Source organism: Pyxicephalus adspersus, chromosome Z, assembly GCF_032062135.1.
Source record: "Pyxicephalus adspersus chromosome Z, UCB_Pads_2.0, whole genome shotgun sequence".
Classification (NCBI taxonomy): Eukaryota; Metazoa; Chordata; class Amphibia; order Anura; family Pyxicephalidae; genus Pyxicephalus; species Pyxicephalus adspersus.
This window is the reverse complement of record NC_092871.1, coordinates 39645472-39664966: the sequence shown is the minus strand read 5'-3', so window position 1 is coordinate 39664966 and position 19495 is coordinate 39645472. Positions and strand designations below refer to the sequence as shown.

The following is a 19495-nucleotide window of genomic DNA, read 5'->3' as shown; positions in this document are numbered from 1 at the left end:
AATCCTTAGGTTTATAGGATGGTCCTGCTTTTAGGTCAAAAGAAGCATTATCAGAGCATATTACTTGTAGTGTAATGGTGAAATCATACCTCACTCTGTTAGCCTCTAAGCTAGTCATGTATTTTTTTTGCCCTATTGACTCTTCCTTTTCAATGTAAGCTGTAGATTAACATTGCCTATATTGGAAACCATTAGCATCCCCATGGGTTTATGGATGAAATGGAAGTTGTTTAATCCTATAAATGCAGAATACACACCTATATTGTCACTATCCAACCTTCGCAGTGGCCAACCCTGAATGTGTCTTGCGTTGTGGAGACTTTCCAAAACCAATTTGCACACTCAGGTGCTTCTCCATGTGCTAATTTAATGTGCCGAGGCTCAGCCATAAGGACAGATTTTACTAATAAACCAAGGTGCATAATACTGGGGAAATACTACTTTAATTTGTAAATTTATTATCATTGCATCTTCTCTTTGGGTATCATATTACATCTGTTAGTAGACGTTTATTGTAAAGGATTGAAATTCTAACACAATGTTTTAGTAAAGGGAGTAACAAACATAGCTTTGTACTTCTGCATCTGGTTTTCACTACCCTCAGTGGAAAACAAGATTTTTCTTTAGAGGCATAGAATGATCACTGTTATGAAAACATAAAAATTAACCATCTGGCTGTTTATACTCCTGTCTACGACATGCAGATCATGTGAAAACCCAGATATATTTCTGAAATGGTAAATCTCAAGGTTTAAATGAGAATGATGCAGATGAGTGATTTCTATTTCTGGCCATTTTTTAAATTAACTTTGGATTTCATCAAGTTTTTTTGCATTATCAGACATCCATCTAAACTACCTTGATACTTACCTTGATAGTACTAATCAAAAATTGTTCAGCTACAAAAGCATGAACAATTTAAACATTTTATTTATCAATATATTTTTTAAAATAGAAACAAGAATCACAGGCAGCATATTAACCCACATAAAAAGAATTTAAAGGTTCATTTTAAAAAAAAGACAAAAGATATATTCTAAAAAACACTGAAACAAGGGTGGCAACCTAAATTCAACCATAAGATTATCTAGCCGAGTTTAACAGGTACAAATATTAACAGGCAACAGGTGTATTTAAACAAGCTTATGCGGTAGATGAAAAATTTAAAGTAAATTTTAGACTGGTGTCAATTTTAAAGTTCTTCAAGTTCTTCAAAAGGAAATCAGTATATTTTAACTCTTTATTGACCCCTTTGAGAATAGCAAATTAAAATGTAATCTTATTGGATGTGTAACATAATGACAAATGAACATAACATTTGTCACACTTACCTCCTCTCTCCTGCGCATGGCAGTTCTGACTCTGGGTCTGCCTACGCTAGCAAGCTTTATCAGTTTTGCCGGCCGATCAGAAAATAGCCTCTTGACCATCCCTGGCTATATAGCTAGCTAAGACACAGCATTTAGCGTTTATGTAATGTGTTTCCATTAGTGCAGAGCCCCTAGTTCTGCTGAGCTAGTTCCTGCACACCTGTTGCTTATTCCAGCATTTTCTCCTGTTCAGCTCCTGTGTTAACCTCTCATTGTCCAGTCTGTTGGTTCCCAGCCAACCACCTTGTGCTGTTCCAGTGTTTCTGTCTGTCTGTAGATATTCCTGTGTCACCTGTGCCTCCTGTTGCTTCCTGTGTCTCCTGTGTTCCTGCGTCTGCGGTGGCCTGTGTCACTATTATCTATTTCTTGGATCCCTGGTATTTAACCCCTGGCTTATGACCTGACCACTCTTGCTTGCTGCCTGCCCCGACCCTGGCCTTCCTTGACAATTCTTCTGCTTAGTGATTTGGTACTGTGTTTCATATTGCCCACCTTGGTGTGTCCAAGGACCGCAACCTGGCAGTAACCAGCAGTTCAACATCCTCACCATCAGAAGCTCTGGAGAAGACCTATTTACTGCTTAGACCTTGTGCCTTGGCCCTTCTCAGGGCTCACACTGCTTCCATGCAAGCCGTAGCACCCCCTAGTGGCCCTGTCTCCTCAAGCGTGACAACATTTATTAGATTTATACAAACAGAGTTGAGAACTTAATATTTGAAATGACTGTGTGCCCACCTAGGTTTTTTTTGTGAAAATGCGAAAGGTTCTGTTACCAGTACAAGCCATTAGAACTTAATTTCCCCTCTCTCAATTGTCTCCTCCTTTATTTAGCTTGTCCTTTTTTACTGATTCTCTCTATCTCCGGTCAGTTATAATGATAATGTTTTATTTTGGTAAGGGAATACAGTTGTTATGAAAATTGGGTTTATCCTCCAAAGAAAGATATTTAATGACAATTAATATTAATTAAGATGATGACTCCTCAATGTTAAATCATATATACTGAGCTTGTATTGTAACATGTTATAGCTATAGGCACATTGTTGTTGCCTTTTTATATTTCTATGGCCTTATTTGTTGTGTATATTTGTTAATTGTATTTTATTTTTGTAAAAAATGTATTTATTTATATTAAAAAAATGATTGTGCAAAGAAAAATTTAGTTTCTTTAAGTTTTTTTGGATTTTACAAATAGGGATATAACAAATCAAAGAAAGGGCACCAGGAAACAAGGAACACCAGAAACATAAAATGGGTGAGGGAAAGTGGTGTGAAGGATCAGGTTGTGCTCCTGTCAATTACATGCCTCCTAATACTCCATACTAGATCGGGTGTGCAGAATTATATGTATAAAAGAGAACAATCTCATCCTATGGGCATATAGTAATCAATCCACAGAGTCCAGACTCTGAGACTTGGTCATGGAGTCCGTGAGTATAGCCCTCATTTTCTCTTTGTTGAGAGTTGATTTGTAAGAACCAAGCCTTTTTATGCTTTACTTGCGCCACCATTGGAATGAAGGACCACCAGGCCTTCGCCAGTACCATTTTAGCCGATGTGAATGGGAAAGTCAGTAGCTTGAATCGGATATTAGTGCAAATCAATGGCTTTAGGTTTAAGAGAGCTTCTTCAGGGCGTTTGGGGAATGAGCCTCTGAACTATAATATATAGCATTTGGTAAATGCGTGTCCAGAATCTTTTCACCTTGGGGCATTCCCAAGTGTCCCTGCTGTCTTACATCCCCTGAAACATTCACTAGAGCAATTGGGTTTAATCTTTGCAAGACGTGTAGGTACCAAAGGTGTCTGCAAAGAAATTTTAAAGAGTTTTGTAAACTTAGCCTAAGACTTTTGCCTTTCATGGGAAAATCCAATTTAAAGTATGTATTAAATTTTTAGCTCAGTGCAGACTTCTAATAAAAGCACTTAACCAATCACAGAAGCAGGGAATGGTAATTTTAGGAAAATTAAATTTCCACGGCTATAGGGGAAAGTTTGTGATGTGACTAATATAGATAAAACAAATTTGCTGTCTCAGAATCTCAGAAAGTTTCATTTCAGGTACTGGAGTCTAGAGGCTTTGTAAAGCTCTGGGTTGAAAATAAGTATCATTTCTAGGTCTACATTTTACCTGATAGTCAGGCCCCATGGTTAAACTCAACAGTGCACCGGCTATATAAATGTGAGCTGACTTATTAGGAGAACTTTCTCTCTTTCACTGCTAGGGGGCCTGCTGCTGACTAAAAAGTGCTAATGAAATACTAAAAAGGTATACGTGTCTCCCGTCTGTTTTGGGGAACCCGTGCTACTCAAGAATGAAACTAGGTCAAGTTTTTGGCACATATGATTAGATGCTTGGTTTTTTAAATGCTATTGACATACTTTATAATGCTCTTCTGCGTTAGAAATTCAGGACACACCTGTGTAGATTGTTTTTAGATTTCCCTGTCTCAAGCATGGTTTTCCCCTGCCACCTATCACTACTCATCACCCCTTATACTAGCAAACTGTCCTCTATTTGAGATCCTTCTTTGCAGAAGTGCAATAAATAACCCAATCTTGGCTGAACATGGGACTGTGTACAATTCCGAGAAGCAATTATGTATACACATGAAGATAACATCACAAATTATTTGATAATAAAAGTTTTTCATTACACATAATGTATGCTTATTGAAAATACATCTCTTTCCTTTCTTTTTTCATATAATTTTTTTTTGAGAATTTTGAATCTGAGTATAAAAACCGAGGATGAGTGAAAATATTACAATAGCATTTAATTACCCTTGTAAATTATGCACAGGGTTATCAACAGAGTCGCCTGGGTTTGCAGGATTCAGCCTGTTTATAAGGGTCCCAATTCTGATTACTATGGAAAAGTGCAAGATGGGAACTACACTATGTTATTACACAGAGGAGTTTCCAAATGGAAAATGAATAAAACATTTTTTTTAAACACTAAAAACAGCCTCAGACATATGTATACTCTCTAAATATACTTAACAAGGAGCCCAAGCTGCAAGTTTGAACTTGTTAGTTTATCAACATATCAGATAGATTTATGTTACATATACAATAAAGTATTTACAGATGCACTGAGGTATGTGGTTTAACAAACATAACAACAACTTTTTACTCTGCTGTTTGTTTCTCTTTATTTGGCTTTAGCTTTTGTCTTGTTTTCATGTGTCAACCACTCACTTGACAGTACATTTGAGCCATACAACTAGGTTCAGGAAATCTGGTATACCTGTGAATTGAAAGCAAGCCAGTAAAAGTAAGCTGCTATATAGGTCAGCCTTACTATTTATGTTTTTCCCTTTTAAAGGCCAGTACCCATACTGCTGTTAAACAACTGGCACGAAGAGCAGAACATTGCCATGGGTATAATGTAAAAATGAGAAGGGGCACAAATTTACACAACTACCAATCACATGAATCTGTATTCATAAAATATATACTGCTATTCTAACCACTCTTATCCTAAACCTAACCCACCCTATCTGGAATTTTACTTAACTGTTTGCTTTGTCTCCCTCTTCCAAATCATTGGACATGGAAAAATATGTCTATACAGTGGTAGGGGAGTGTTTACCCCAATTTTTCTCAACTGTATATTGTCTGGATTTAGGATGTGGGTTGGGATCTCTCATCCTCTGTTTCCTTCTCCTTCCCTTGTTCCTTTTTTTGGTCTCATTATTTCAGTCTCAGCTAAACATCACATCATGCTTTCCTTTTTCCCCTTCCCCCTCCTCCCACCCTTTACCATTTTCACTTTTGCTTTTCTCTCATTCCCTTCTCCTATTTTTCTCCCCCAATGTTGGATGGATGTTGACATCTACAGTGTCTCTGTATACTTTGACACTATCATCGACTTTTTGAAATGTATCCTTTAAAAGTTACATGATGCCCTGTGTTTGATATATGGGAATATATTGCCTGATGTATGATTACTTCTACATGAAAAAGTAGTAATGTACCCAATAATTCCCCATAATTCCAGGGGTTTACCATTCCCACAGCGAACCCAGGCCTTGAATAAACTTGGGTGGGGTGCACAGAAGAGAGATTGCACATTCTGATATTACTTTCAAAGAGTAAAACCATTAAACAACACCCAGAGTACAGAAAAGTATGAGGGGGTGCTGAGAAGTTCCTGGCTTTGCCCCCTTCCAGATGAAATAGAAAAATGAGTGTGGGGGTATATGACAGCCTAATATCTTAGTATGTAACTGTGCAAATATCAGGTCTTTGCGATTCTGAAAACTGTTTTTTCTTTTAGTGAGAAGCTGTGATGGCAGAGGCACAAGCAAGCTTCACGTCATTGGAGTTACGGGCCGTCATGAAGTTTTTGTTTCTCCAGGGAAAGTCAGCAAAGGACATTCACACTGCGATGTCACAAACACTGGGGGATAAGTGTCCTATAGCACTATCAAACCGTGATATCTTGTTTCAAGACTGGGCATTTCACCTTTGAAGATGAGCCCCGCAGTGGGTGTCCCCCAACCTCAAGTGACCTGGCAACCTGCAATGCTCTCCATGAGCTAATTATTGAGGACCAGTGAATATCCGCAAAAAAAATAGCCAAGACACTTGACATCTCACAGGATCGTGTTGGGTTTGTTATCACCACTATCCTGGACATGCGCAAGTTTTCAGCGAAGTGGGTGCTGAAATGTTTAAACAGTGACCAGAATAAGGAACGAGTTTAGGCATCCAAAGCCGTTTTGGCCCATTTTGAAGCTGTACAGGACTTTGTGGCTAGGTTAGTGACTGAGGATGAAACCTTGCTCCACATCTATGATCCTGAAACCAAGGAACAGTCAAAGGAATAGCGCCACAGCGGGTCCCCGCGGCTGAAGAAGTTACGAACCCAGAAATTGGCCAAAAAAGTCATGGCCCTATTTTCTGGGACAAAGACGGTATTCTGTTGTTGGACTACCTACCTCAGGGCTCTAGTATCACCAGACAGTATTATGCTAACCTCCTGGTCCAGCTGAAGGAGGGATAATTTTTTTGGCAGGACAATGCACCTGAGGTTTCATGCAAAGCAAACTTTTTTGCTTGAAATGCCTGCTATCTATTTACTCGACACAATCTTAGACTTTTATGTTTTACAAATAAACTGTGGATTTACTTTTATTGTATTTTTTACAGAAAATTTGGGCTTGATACAATATGTGTGATATACACAAATAATGTGTGAGATACAATATGTTATACTATATGGAAGTAATTAAAATGTGTAACTACCAATTTATTGTGAAGTTTTTTGCTTTCACAAAATACATAATATTTTAGGGATCCTAAAATATTTTTTATTTATAAAATTTTGAAGTAAACCTTCAGCCCAAAAATGCTTTCAGAGCAGAACCAAAAAAAAAATTCACACTTTACCTTCAATCCCGCAGATCCATCAATCCATCAGGACCTTCCCTCAATTTGGTCCCACATCAACCCGGTATCATTCTTCTGCCACCATGGCGTTACTATCTTTTTTGTCTTCTTCCTTCTTACGTCACCAGATCTAACACTGTGCAGGTGTGAGAGAGTGAATTGGTTGGGGGGGGGGGGGGGGGGGGGGGGGGGGGGGGGGGGTGCCGATCTCACTGCACATTGCCAGAAAGGTAAGTTGCTGCTCCCTCTGGGATAAAGTAATTGGATACAGTAATTAATATATACATACCTCCAGGAAATGAAGATGTAGATATGCACTTATCAACTTGTTAACCTATTTAAAGAATGCACAATTTCCTTTATAAAAATAGTTTCTATGCTACAACAAACTGTGGTTTTAAAGTTTATCTATAGTTTAAATGTTTTAGTTTTCTTAGTTGTGGGTAGGGTAGTCATCACCCTTCAAGTCCAAGTCGAGTCCCAAGTTATTGACACCAAGTCCCAAGTCAAGTCTCAAGTCACCAAGGATTCCAGTCCCAAGTCAAGTCACTTCATTTATCCACATTTGTCCCCATATAGAAACAGAGCTCTGATCCTGTTCTTAGGCACAGGAATGCATTCTAAGTCCTTAGGCTTTCTCCTCTGACAGCTGAAGGGGTAAGGGTAGAAGGTAGTAAGGCTTCTGTCACACCACCCCCCTCCCCACCCCCTTCAGCTGTCAAAAAAGAAAGCAGTGGACCTACAATGCAAGGAAGGTGGGGAGGAAGGCAGTGAAGCTTCTGTAACACTGTCTTCCTCCCTGCATTCCAAGTTTACTAAGTTTGGCTTTCTCCTCTGACAGCTGATCTGAAGGGGGAAGGGAGGAAGACAGTGGGGTTTCTGTAAACCACCCTCCTCCCCATCCCCTTCAGCTGTCATAGGAGAAAACCTTAGAATGCAAGAATGGCGGGGAGGAAAAGGGTGTTACAAAATGTAATGTAATACGTTTATTAGTTATGGTCTAAGGAAAGTTGTCAGTGTTTTTTTTTTTTTTGTGGTACTGTTCACAAATCAGATCAAATTTTTTTGTGTAGTGTAATTAAAGTAAAAAAAATGTCTGCATCTGATTTCTATGTCCCTGTATAAAGTATGATTTTTGCAGGATGACATTTTTTAATTCTACTTAAAGAGTTTTTTCTTTTGACCCTATTTGACACAGGGGATGTAAACAATGCAGGCCCATGAAAATATACTTTATTTAGGATTATTATATGTGCCATAATTGTCCTGATATAATTTCCCTTATCCTTTGAATGTGGAAAGCTTATCAAACACATTATTATTGCTACAGGATTTCAGGACTGTACCAGTGAAAGTATACTGTGAAAGTTCATGAGACTTGGTGACTTGGACTTGGATTGGGGTGAAGTGTAAAGTTCCTATTGTTATAGATAATGCTGCAGATCACAGCAGCATCAGCAGGTTCCTAGAAAAACAGCCAGAGGAAGGTTACCCTGAGGAAGCCTAAAAGGTGAAATGTGTCAGTTACTGTTATTATTATTATTATTAATAATAATAAACAGGATTTATATAGCGCCAACATATTACGCAGCGCTGTACATTAAATAGGGATTGCAAATGACAGACTCAAATGAAGTGAAAATGAGAGAGGGTGGGGTAGAAAGGACTCTGTATGTACAGTTAGGTGAGAGAAGGAGACCCACACCACCCCCTACTTTGTTGCCAGGTCTGGGGGTATGTGTAAAGTGCAGGCCTCCATAGGACATTATAGCAACATTAGGCTAGATATTTTCAATGTTTACCAATCCACAACTCATGATGTGAAAAGGGGATAACTTTTGAAAATCTCTATTTGTATATGTTCCTTATCCGCTTATTTGAAAATATATGTATGATATTTAACTAAGAAACCCCTTCTTTCTTCTTTTTATTTATCTATTCTGAATATTCTCTTTGAAAATGAAAATGCGTTAGTAAATCATGGTTCTGTTTATCAACCCCCTCAATTTACAGATCTGTTATTCAGGCAACCCATTGTTGTTGATGTACTGAAGGAGTAAGACTGTTCACCATAAACACCTAAAATTGTGCAAGGGAAAAGATGATTTTTGCATTCATGATTAAAGTGAAGCCAATATGAAAGAAAACTACTACATTTACTGCAATACCAAAATTATGAACATCCTAGTATGTAAATTTCACATCCTTAAGATACTTTAGTAGCCCTTTAAACTGAAATCAACAACTTTTCATTAATAAATGCATCTATAGGAGCCTTGTTATCAAAAAATCAGAGCTAGATAGGGAACTGAATACTGCTCACTAAATATTAGTACAATGTAAATGTTAACTGGTGCTTGTTTAATAATAAAGCTTTATTATATGACATTCATTTTTACTCAGTATAGGGAATGGGGGTCTGTATTTACTTAAAGTTTTGTTTTAGAAGTGGTCTCAGCTAGGTTTTACTCACGTGTGTAATACAAGTGTGCTGGTAAAATAACCGTTTCTTTTCATAAAATACCACATAATGCTTTGTCTGGTTCAATATATATTTTCTACACATTATTCTGCCTCGGGAGACTGGTTGTGTCTACCAGCACTCGGTTACCCCCAGGACTTGGTGTGCATAGAATGGTGTAAGGAGATAGGCCGGCAGCCAACCCCGCTCTCACCAATGCAGAGTACAGAGCCATGAATGCAGAGTAAGAAGTGACAGAAAATCCAAAAAACTAGCCAAGGTCAAAAACACAGAAAATCAGTCCATCCAGCGAAGTACAAAGGGCAAAGCAAAAAACAGAGTCGGGGTCACAAGCAGAGGTCGGTCCAGGCAGAGTTCAAGTGGATAATCAGAAACAGGCACAGGTCAGTAACAGAGAAATCTCACAAAGTCACTCCAACACAGATAAGCCCAGCAGACGCTACAACAGAGAGGCTATAAAGCCCCAGCAGCCAATAGCAGTGCAGGAGTCAGTCAGTAGCTAATTTCCTTTGAATTCCCCTTTGAAATGCAAAAAATACATCAAGCTGCATGGCTAAAGGAAAGCAGGGGCTGCTGCTTTCTTGGATGGGATGAGTCGCCAGAAAGATGAGCATTTCCTAACACAAATTTTTATGAAAAATCTCCAATGTAAATTTTGAAGACAAACATCCGAAAAAGAACCAGTAAACTTTAAAAAAGAGAATAAAACAGTACATAAGAAACAATTTTCTACACATGCACGCATTGGCTTTTTTTCTGTTCTTTACATCTTTTCCTTTTATTTCTTTTTGTCTACAGTTTCTCGCTGCAGCCCCCAGCAATAGTCGGCAATCATACAAACATTCAACTGTCCTTGGTACCTCCTTGTCTTTTCTTTGATATCCTGATGGAACTCTTCATCTTGCTTTTTACTTATCACACCCAAGGTCTTCAGGAATTAGTCCAAATGAGATTGGAGGGAAACGCAGCTTGAAGCTCATTAAACAACCCAGTTCTTTAATTTGTGTTAAAATATTTTCAATGATAATTTCAAATATAGAAAGAGTTCCCTGAAGAGGTGAAAGTTATTTCAAGGGTTCCTCATGTTAAAAAGGTTAGGAAAAGCTGGTCCAAACACAGTGAAAGTCATTTCACCCCGTACTCATAATGGCTATGAAAAAAGGGGAAGGCCCACCATTTATTCTAGGAATAGAACAATTCCTGAAGACATCCACAGATAAAGGCACTAAAGCTACGTACACACTTCCAATTATTATCGTTGTTAAACGAACGACCCACGATCCTGCACGATATCTACGAACGATCGTATAGCACCGATCCTGCACATACAGATAACGACACGATCGTTCGTAGATATTATACACACAATAGATACGATCGTTTGAGCGATAGAGGGAGTGATGTGCACGAGAGGAAGTGATCGAACGTTCGTTCGTCACGCATGCTCAGACCATGGACGATCAACGAACGATCGTACACACGAACGATGGTCAACGATTGTCGTCCAATCCGATCCGCCGGTCCGGTCGTTCGTTTCCAACGACTTTCCTCGTTCGTCGGCGTCGTTGGTTACTTTTTCTACGAACGATTTTTGCCCAATCGATCGTTCGTCGTTCATTTTGAACGATAAAAATTGGAAGTGTGTACACAGTTTAAGTATTCATGTTTGTACATATACAATGTTCCATTGTTGTTTTACTGCACAAATGTCTTATCACCCTTTGCTATTCTTTTCAGCTTAAGTGGCAATGTGGTTGTTGACCACAGTGACATCCAGCTACTATACATGGCTGACAGCAAGCTGATTTTGAGGTGGGAATCCCAGAGGCTTTATTTGACATATGATTACCTTACTCCCTAAACGTTAGAGATACAAAAGTGTGTGGAGAAGAAAAAAAAAAAAAAAAAAAAAAAACTCAGGTTTCAATAAAAGTATAGCTTCCTTTTATTTGAGTGATACAATGCAGGGATAGAAGGTCAGTCCCAGACCCAGCACTCAATCATTATTTTATAGCCATGAGTTGGCCTGAGAGTGGCACCTTTTTTTATACTGCTATGATTTTACTGAAGTTGACTCTTTTATATTCTGTGATTCCAGGTTCAAACCCAACATCATTGTTTACTATGGTAAGTTCCTAACTCAATTCTATAAATTAATGTTATTTACAAATATTACCTTTGCAACTTTTGAAACACTAATATCCATTATTTAACTGTGTTTGCCTGAAGCTATTATCCTGCTTTTGATGTTTCCTGGAAATTAGGATCCTACAGTTGCTCTCCACATATTTTCTGTAACTGTAATCCCTGCCTTCTCATTTAGACACGTTGTTTTTTACTGAAGGAATGCTGGCAAATGTAGTCTGACATCTATTGTTATTCCAAAATTAAGAGTCTCATAGTAACACCTAATTGGCCTGCACACAGACATCGAAAGAAATTAACTATAGCGTGGTGTGCAAAAACATTTTGCAAACAAAACAAATATTCTTTCTGACACTTTGCTTTTTTAAACTGCACTCATCTATGCACTCAAAAAAATTGCTGTGCTGTAATCAGAAAAAAATTCTGCAAGTGTCTAAAGCATACTTGGTGAATAGCTTCATGATATTTTTATGAAACCCACAGGCCTTATTAGACACAATTACATGTGGCATTGGTGTGCCTCCCACGGTATGTGGCAAAACACAGTCAGGAGTGCCCCCAAATGCTTAACATCCACAGCAACAAAATTGCACCAACTAGCCATACTGGCCATACTTTGGCCATCAGCTCTGTGGAAAAAAAGCTTTTTTGTAATTCTAGAATCTGGATACACCTTTTAAAGGGCATATACAAGTATAAACAAACATTTTTCCCCTTTCAGTGCTTGATGCAATTACCAACCACTATGTTCTTTTACCACTGCTCTTTGGGCTTAGACATTGCTAAGGGTTGCAGAGTTTCTCAAAGCACCACATTTGTCTCCTGCATGACAGTCATTATGTTGAACTTAACTAAAAGGATTAGGGGTGAGAGGCAAAAGTTTCCTCTATGGCCAAAACTCTCAATGTAACCAGCTCTTTTCCTGAGCTTATGCCAGTTTATTAACATGTCAGGGAACCATCACAGCTCTCCAGGTACTATTCAGAAACATTCCTCCTTTTGCGGTTGGGCAGTCAGAAGATTAATTACCAACTTTACCAGTACTAAGTTTAGTAAAAGCAGCAAAGTAATTGAAAAAATCCATAAAATAAATGTTTCTATATACGGATGAGCAAACAGTAACCTCTCACTGTGTCCCTCAGTCAAACAACTGGACACAAACTGCATTTTGGATTAAGAATCTATTCCCCAAAACTTTTTAAAGCAATGAGAACTGCCCACCAATAAAACATACTTTCCTGTGTGAAATGGCCAAAACAATGGATAGATACTGAGTATTTGACATTTAGTGGACACTATTGTTTTGCTGGTCATCTGGGTGGCCAGTATAATTTAGGCCCTGGAAAAAAAACTTGCCTGCAGAATAAAGCTTTATTAAAATGCAGCCCCAAAACATGATCAAAATTATTGTATTTAGGGGATTTTTATTATTCCAAGACCAGTGTGATTGTACTATATTTGAGAAACATTGCTTTAGGTTCAAGGAAACAATTAATGAAAGAAATTAGAACACTGCCATAGCTTTGTCAATCAAGCAGATTAGGTCAAAGCAAAGTCAGAACTCCAGATCTGCTTTTTTGAAGGTCAAGTGCTCATAAAATAATAAAGCTTTAAAACTAATATGGCAGTCCATCAACTGGCATAAGCAGTAAAGTGTATAAAGATGTAGACTTACACATACATGCACTCTCCCTCTTAAAAAATATATAGAGTTCTGAAAACACATAAAGCACCTGCATCTTTATGTTCATTTCCACATTGCTTTAACTGAAATGGAAATATTGCTATTTTTAGAATATTTGGCATACTGTTCATATAGCTTATATCAATCAGTTATCTGTTATCTGTTCCACACTGAAGCTGATGTGTGGGAGGTGTTTATTGTTATATTTGACAAGACTAGGTGTGAAATCCTGCATCACTGTGCACTTTATTGCTTGACTATAGAGTTGGTGTCTTCAATTTACCATCTGCTGTATCCACCTTGCCTGATCTGTGCAGAAATGGAGAACGTGACGGTTTACCATGGGAAGATAACCCGAGAGATTGGTGAGAAGCTTTTGAGTGAAGTTGGAAAAGATGGAAGTTATCTGTTACGAGACAGTGAGACAGTGCCTGGAGTTTATTGTCTATGTGTACTGTGAGTACAGTATTTGCTATGTTTTAGTTATTATTCCCTCTAAATGCATCTACATGAACAAATAATCACGTAAAAAGTTTAAGTAAAGGATGAAAAGTATAATCTTTTGTAAAATTCTAGTCCACTTGCTATTAAAATCCAGCTTTAGTAATCCAACAAGATTGGGGATTTTATCCCACACCAACCAATCCCTTCTGGTTTAGATAGCAGATGGTTCTCTAATAAAACCAAGTTCTCCAAAGGCACTATTAGCCTTAATGTTGGATGCTGTTTTTAAACAATTCTAATAATTATCATTTGTGTAACGATAAATTGATATTTTGGAGGCAGATCTTTTTTAAATGGTACAAAAGTTGTAAAGAGAACAACATTGAAAGTAAGTAAAATCAAAATCAGGTCACAACTTAGCAGTCTAATTCTTGAGAAGGATAAACAAACTGACTCATCTTCAGTCAAACTATAAAACTATGACTATAAATGACTATGACTATAAAACCTGTCGATGTAGGATGTTTAGAACAAGTACAAAAAAGTTCAATATTTGGAAAAAAAATGGTAAATATATAGAAAAAAATAATTTATCCATCTTTAAAACTATTTTAGTATATTTAAAAACTCATGATATAGTTACAATGCATATATTATATTTGCATAGCATGTAAGCAAAACATTTCACATACTAAATTAAAATACATAAATCTACCCTGAATTCTCAAACTAATTATTCTTAATCATATCAGGTTGTCAACTTTAATCTGTCCACAGGTAAGGATCTGGCTAGTTGACCCCATAGGCTTATTTTCTATTTTACAGTGCAGAAAAAATGTGTTTTTGTTTTGTTTCTTTGTTCTGCTAGGTTTATGCTGGTTTTAAAAAAAAAATGTGGTAAATTCAGATATTCTACTTGGTATATCACTAATATTTCTGACTCATAGTCCATAGTTTTATTTATGGATTCCTTGTCTCTGTTAATCTGAAAAATTTAATAAAAACATTCTGAAAAAAACAAAAAAAAAAAAAACAAAAAAAAAAACAATGTGGTAATATGATTGGTGAGCACTCATCTACTTCATGTATAGGACATGTGCTGCTTTGTTGGACATGACTTGTGCTATTTAAAGCAGATATATTCATACAGTGTTGACTCCAGATGTTCTAGACAAAAGTTAAAGTTATACATTTTGTTGGAGACAACAGAGGATTGTAACTAGAAAAAACATTTTTTTCTCTGCCTGTTATATGAGCTTTTAAATCATTGAGGCTTGGTAGCAACTTTTTTAAAGTGACAACCAGCACTTCCATTAATGTCTGTTTTTTCCTCTTCCCAGTATTGAAATGAAGGTTGCTTTCATTATCTAAATTGCCTTATGCATTGTAAAAGCTTGCTGTACACTTTGCCTGAAACACTCTGAAGCACCACGTTTAAGGATGAGAAGACTACAATTCAGTGGGGTTGATGTACTAACTATTCACTTAGCTACATAAATGAGGTGAATTTGTCCTAATCCATCCAATTATGCACAAGCAAAAAAAAAAAAAATCACATTTTTTAATTCCCTAAATATGATTGAGTATTCTTTGTTTTGAATACTTAATTTCATTTACTAAGCTAAGTGAAGTATCTATTGAAGAGTGATAAACATCTTCATAAAATAAACACCACTATATCTATGCCATACAAATTGTTATTTCTGAGGACTATGAAGCACCATATATAAAGTCATTTATTTGAAATAAAGTTATTGCTATTCAATAAATATTAATGTAAAAATCATTGTATATCAAATATTACAAGTTCAGGGCAATATATTTTTTATACAATATTTATCCATTAATGGCAGCTGGCCACTATGCCATATGACTATTGTCTCCTACAAATGTAATATACAAGCCATGCTTAGTTGTCTAAATATGTCCTATACATAAAAACATAGATGAATCACCAAAAAAAGCATTTTTTATAACCAGCATAAATACAATTAAAAAAAATCCCACATCTCTCATTTGTATTAACCCATATCACATTTATTCATACAAAATAGGATCATCATTACGTGTAGCAAAGAGCAAGAAGGGAGTCAGTATTTCAATGACAATTTCAGTGTGACTCAACAACATTTTACTGGAAATTAATGTAAAAATTTCCAGATAATGACCACAAACTATAGCTGTCTTGACATGGCTGTCAACTTTTTGTCCTAAAATACACAGGTGCACACCTAGCATATCGAATCTCTCTTTTTGAGGTTTACATTTTGAATCTGTCAAACTGTTAAGCTTCTGTGAAGCCACAAAAGGTGCACATCTGGATATGTTACAAAAATATTATATTCAGTACCCATAAGAGATAAGTAGGATGATTTTAAGGTTAAAGTACACCGATTTTCTTTTCTTTGCAAAAGTAACTGCCCAGAGCTTCCTCTCTAGTCTGTGATAATACCTAGCTATAGCAAAAGAAGTGTGTGCTATGAGAAGCAAGGTAACATTACAACTGCACTCCACCATCATAAAGAGCCATGACCTAGAATCATGGTGAATATATAACAGTTGATTATTTCCAAACAAAACACTTTGAAGTTTCTAACACATAACCATAAAAAAACCATACTTGAAGCATTTACTTTTCAATTAGAACAAGAAGGCCAATTTTCCCTTTCTGGAAAATGTTATATTGTTAGGTAGGATTGGTAATTTGTTTTGTAAATACTTTTAGTGTGCAGTTCTTGCTCAAGTTCCTAGTTTCCTGTGTTAGCCATACATATGGTCATACAGAAGTACATTTTAGCAACTTCAACCATGATCACCAAATGTTTGATCTTAAAAATCATCAAATAGATCAATGCAATCTGCAGTCTACCCTAAGATTCTTTAGGGTAGGCCCACTGTTTAACACTGCCAATGCCACCAGCTACTAAGGACATGTTGTAGTCCAACAAAATTAAAAATACAAGGAGTCATTAGTGGTATGCCATATTCAGTACAGTAAGCACTCATAACATGAAAATAACAGAAAATTCAAAGAAGCATGACAGTGCTTTGATGTGTTATATACTACAAGTAATAATTAATTTGCTCCTTTGAATCCTCTAGCATGACTCTTTGTTGGTGAGTACCTATAATAAATTATCAGCTATTGATAGTTTTCCTTTAAACCCAGCTTCAGCCAGAAATGGTAAATCTGTTTTGTATAAAGGTTGGAAAAGTAATTACAAACTATGTTTCTACCAGGGACATATTACCCCCCCCTTCTTGTAAGCAATGGAATTTATGAAAAATTATTTCGTCAAGAAGACAGTCAAAAGCATACATTTTTAGCAGAATGTATGTAGTTTGTATTATGGGTATTGTTCTTTATGCTTTACTGCCCTAGTGACAACCATTTCCAATTTCCCATATTTGTTGCAATTGTATCATTGCGAGAAGAAAGCAGGGCAAAAAATACAAAATGGGTTAACATACAGAAATAAAAACCTGACAGTAATGTAACTCTTCCCTATCTACTTTACTAAAAGTAAAAAAGCTGCTAGGCTTTAACCTGTTTATTGTTTTTTAATCTTACTAGATGAAAGTGGTTATGTAATTTACTTTAAAAGTTCCATCAGTTTCTAATAAAAAGAGAGTTTACAAAAAAATGCTGCTTAGTGTTTTATTAACCCCCCTAGCATTCTAATTCTGTCAGTTTTTTGATGCAAAAAGTGATCCTTTTTTTGCATATAAATTTTTGTTTATATTGTGGGACTGTAATTAACTCCCGGGTATAATAGCTATATTTATTTATTATATTATAATCATAAATATAATATTATACATAGTTAAAAATCATTATAAAAAATAATGAAATAATAGACCACAACAGTGTAATTTATCAACTTTTTTTTTATCAAAAATTTCTAACTGAAATTTTCCAAACAAGGGTGCAATATTATTGATAAATAATAATATAAATTAAATGCAGATTTTAGAAAAAAAATATATACATTTTTAGTAGACATCCTGGGTGTGGTAGATTTTGAAGCAGGGTGCTGCACAAAGCCCAACATCACAGTCAGGACAGTAGAACCTGGTTTCTTTGCCCGCACCACGCGATTCTGGTAAGTAATCGGTGGGTGGCTTATTTGCGGGGGGGGGGGCTTATTTTTCATTTTTACCTAAAAAGGGGGGGCTGTCTTATTTGATGGCCCTGCCTTATCATCGGGGAAACACGGTAGGTCTTCATGCCAAATCGTGCCCTCTTTGATGCAATGTACTGCACCCAGCTGAGCCTCCCCTTGTAAGCCATTAGACTTTCGTCAATGCTGACATCTCTTTCTGGCACATAGGTTTGCTGGAAATTTTGTAGAATAATCTGGGGCACTTCCCAAATTTTCTTGAGTTTTGGTGCAGGATGGATAGTCTCATCAAATTCTTCATTGTTTGCAGGTACTTCATTATGAGGGAAAAGTGGTATTCTGACATGACTGTGCCAAAGAATGGAATGGCAATCATTTTATTTTTGGGCCAGTACCACTTCTGCACTGGTTTGCCCTCAACTCCCTGCAGGATCACCAAGCCCAAAAACAGCCAAATATCATCCTTGGTCACAGGTTCCTACTTTTTGCTTCTTGCAAACCTCAGGTGTGGAGCACCTTGTTGTTGTCCAGCATACCTGCATAAAACAAAATAAAAAAAGTATTTTAGGATATGTTCTTTTATAGTGTGAAGGTGCCAAGTAATAGATCAGCAAACACAGAGCAGCATATATGTTTGCATAAAAAAAAATAAAAAATTAGCAAAAAATTTCAAAAAGTTAGCAAACACAGAGCAGCATACATGTTGGCATAAAAAAAATTAAAAAGTTAGCACAGAGCAGCACACATGTTGGCAAAAAAAAAAAAATTAGCAAAAAATTTTAAAAAGTTAGCAAACACAAAAGCAGCTTACCTGTTTTGTCTCCACAACAATTTTTTTCGATAACTTCATCAGTCAAAAACAACTTCAGGTATGCCAGGGGGTCGTCGTATTCAGCCTCAATTTTCATCCCAGGTGCGTCGGTGCTGCCTGGTCTGCATCAAGGTCAATAGGACACCATGTGCGCACAGGTTCAGAATCGTCGCTCAGTTCACTTTCGCTGTCCAATGACAAATTTTCTGGTGAATCACTATCGCTCGATTCCACAAAGGACTCCAAATCGCTATCGCTGCTTTCAAATTCCTCCAAAACAGCGCTTGTGCCGGCAAGATGTCGTTTGAATGCCATGCGGTCTCCAGCAATCAGTCAGGAACAATCAAGATCAAAGACAAAGTGATGAAATGATACATTCAGGAAGTGATTTTTAAGCCAATCAAAAGGTCAGATCAAGGTCAGGACTAATAGTAGGCAAAATTAAATCAGGGCACTGGGCAATGATGCTTGGTGCACTAAAATGTATTTTGGTACTTTTATTTTATGTTTTTCTGTGTATTTTACTGTAAAAAAAATTTAAAAGCAGGTTACATAGTAATCTGCTTTTAAATTTCCTGCCCCCAGAATCTATCGCATCCCCCAGGAGATGTCACACATCTTGGCGGGTGATGTGGTGGGGATGTCCCCACCCTGCTTACTCTCCTGCTCGCATCACCCGGAGGCTGATGGTGCATCGCATCTAACTGCAGATGCGTGCAGCGGGGTGGCGTGGACCCTGGCGGTGTTTTAAAGCAGAATACTCCGTACGCCCCCCGACGGAGAGGCACCCCGGCATTACAGAGGGATCGTCTGATTGCCGCTGGAGTGCGGGGCTAAAGTAAAGGGGACCCCCAAAGTTACCCCGAGTGTGATTCGGGGTTACTGCTTTTTGCATAGTTTGCCCACCCCGAGTCACACTCGGGATTACGGCTAGGGGGGTTAAAGTGTATAGATGTGCTGACTTTGACCACACAAATAATTGGAAATTCATCATAACTAATTTAATGCAAGTCATAGGACCACTTGGAATCACTTGACATTG

General features: G+C 37.2%; 1 protein-coding gene across 1 annotated transcript in view; it reads left to right on the top strand.

Annotated features, from left to right (window-relative positions):
* Positions 1 to 13306: 13306 nt before the first annotated feature.
* SH2D1A (SH2 domain containing 1A) overlaps positions 13307 to 19495 on the top strand; it is a 41983-nt gene continuing 35794 nt past the window's right edge. The window contains exon 1 of the mRNA XM_072430363.1: positions 13307 to 13533. Within this exon, the coding sequence (XP_072286464.1) occupies positions 13397 to 13533 (137 nt within the window). The 5' untranslated portion in view covers positions 13307 to 13396. The remainder of the gene's footprint in view (positions 13534 to 19495) is intronic.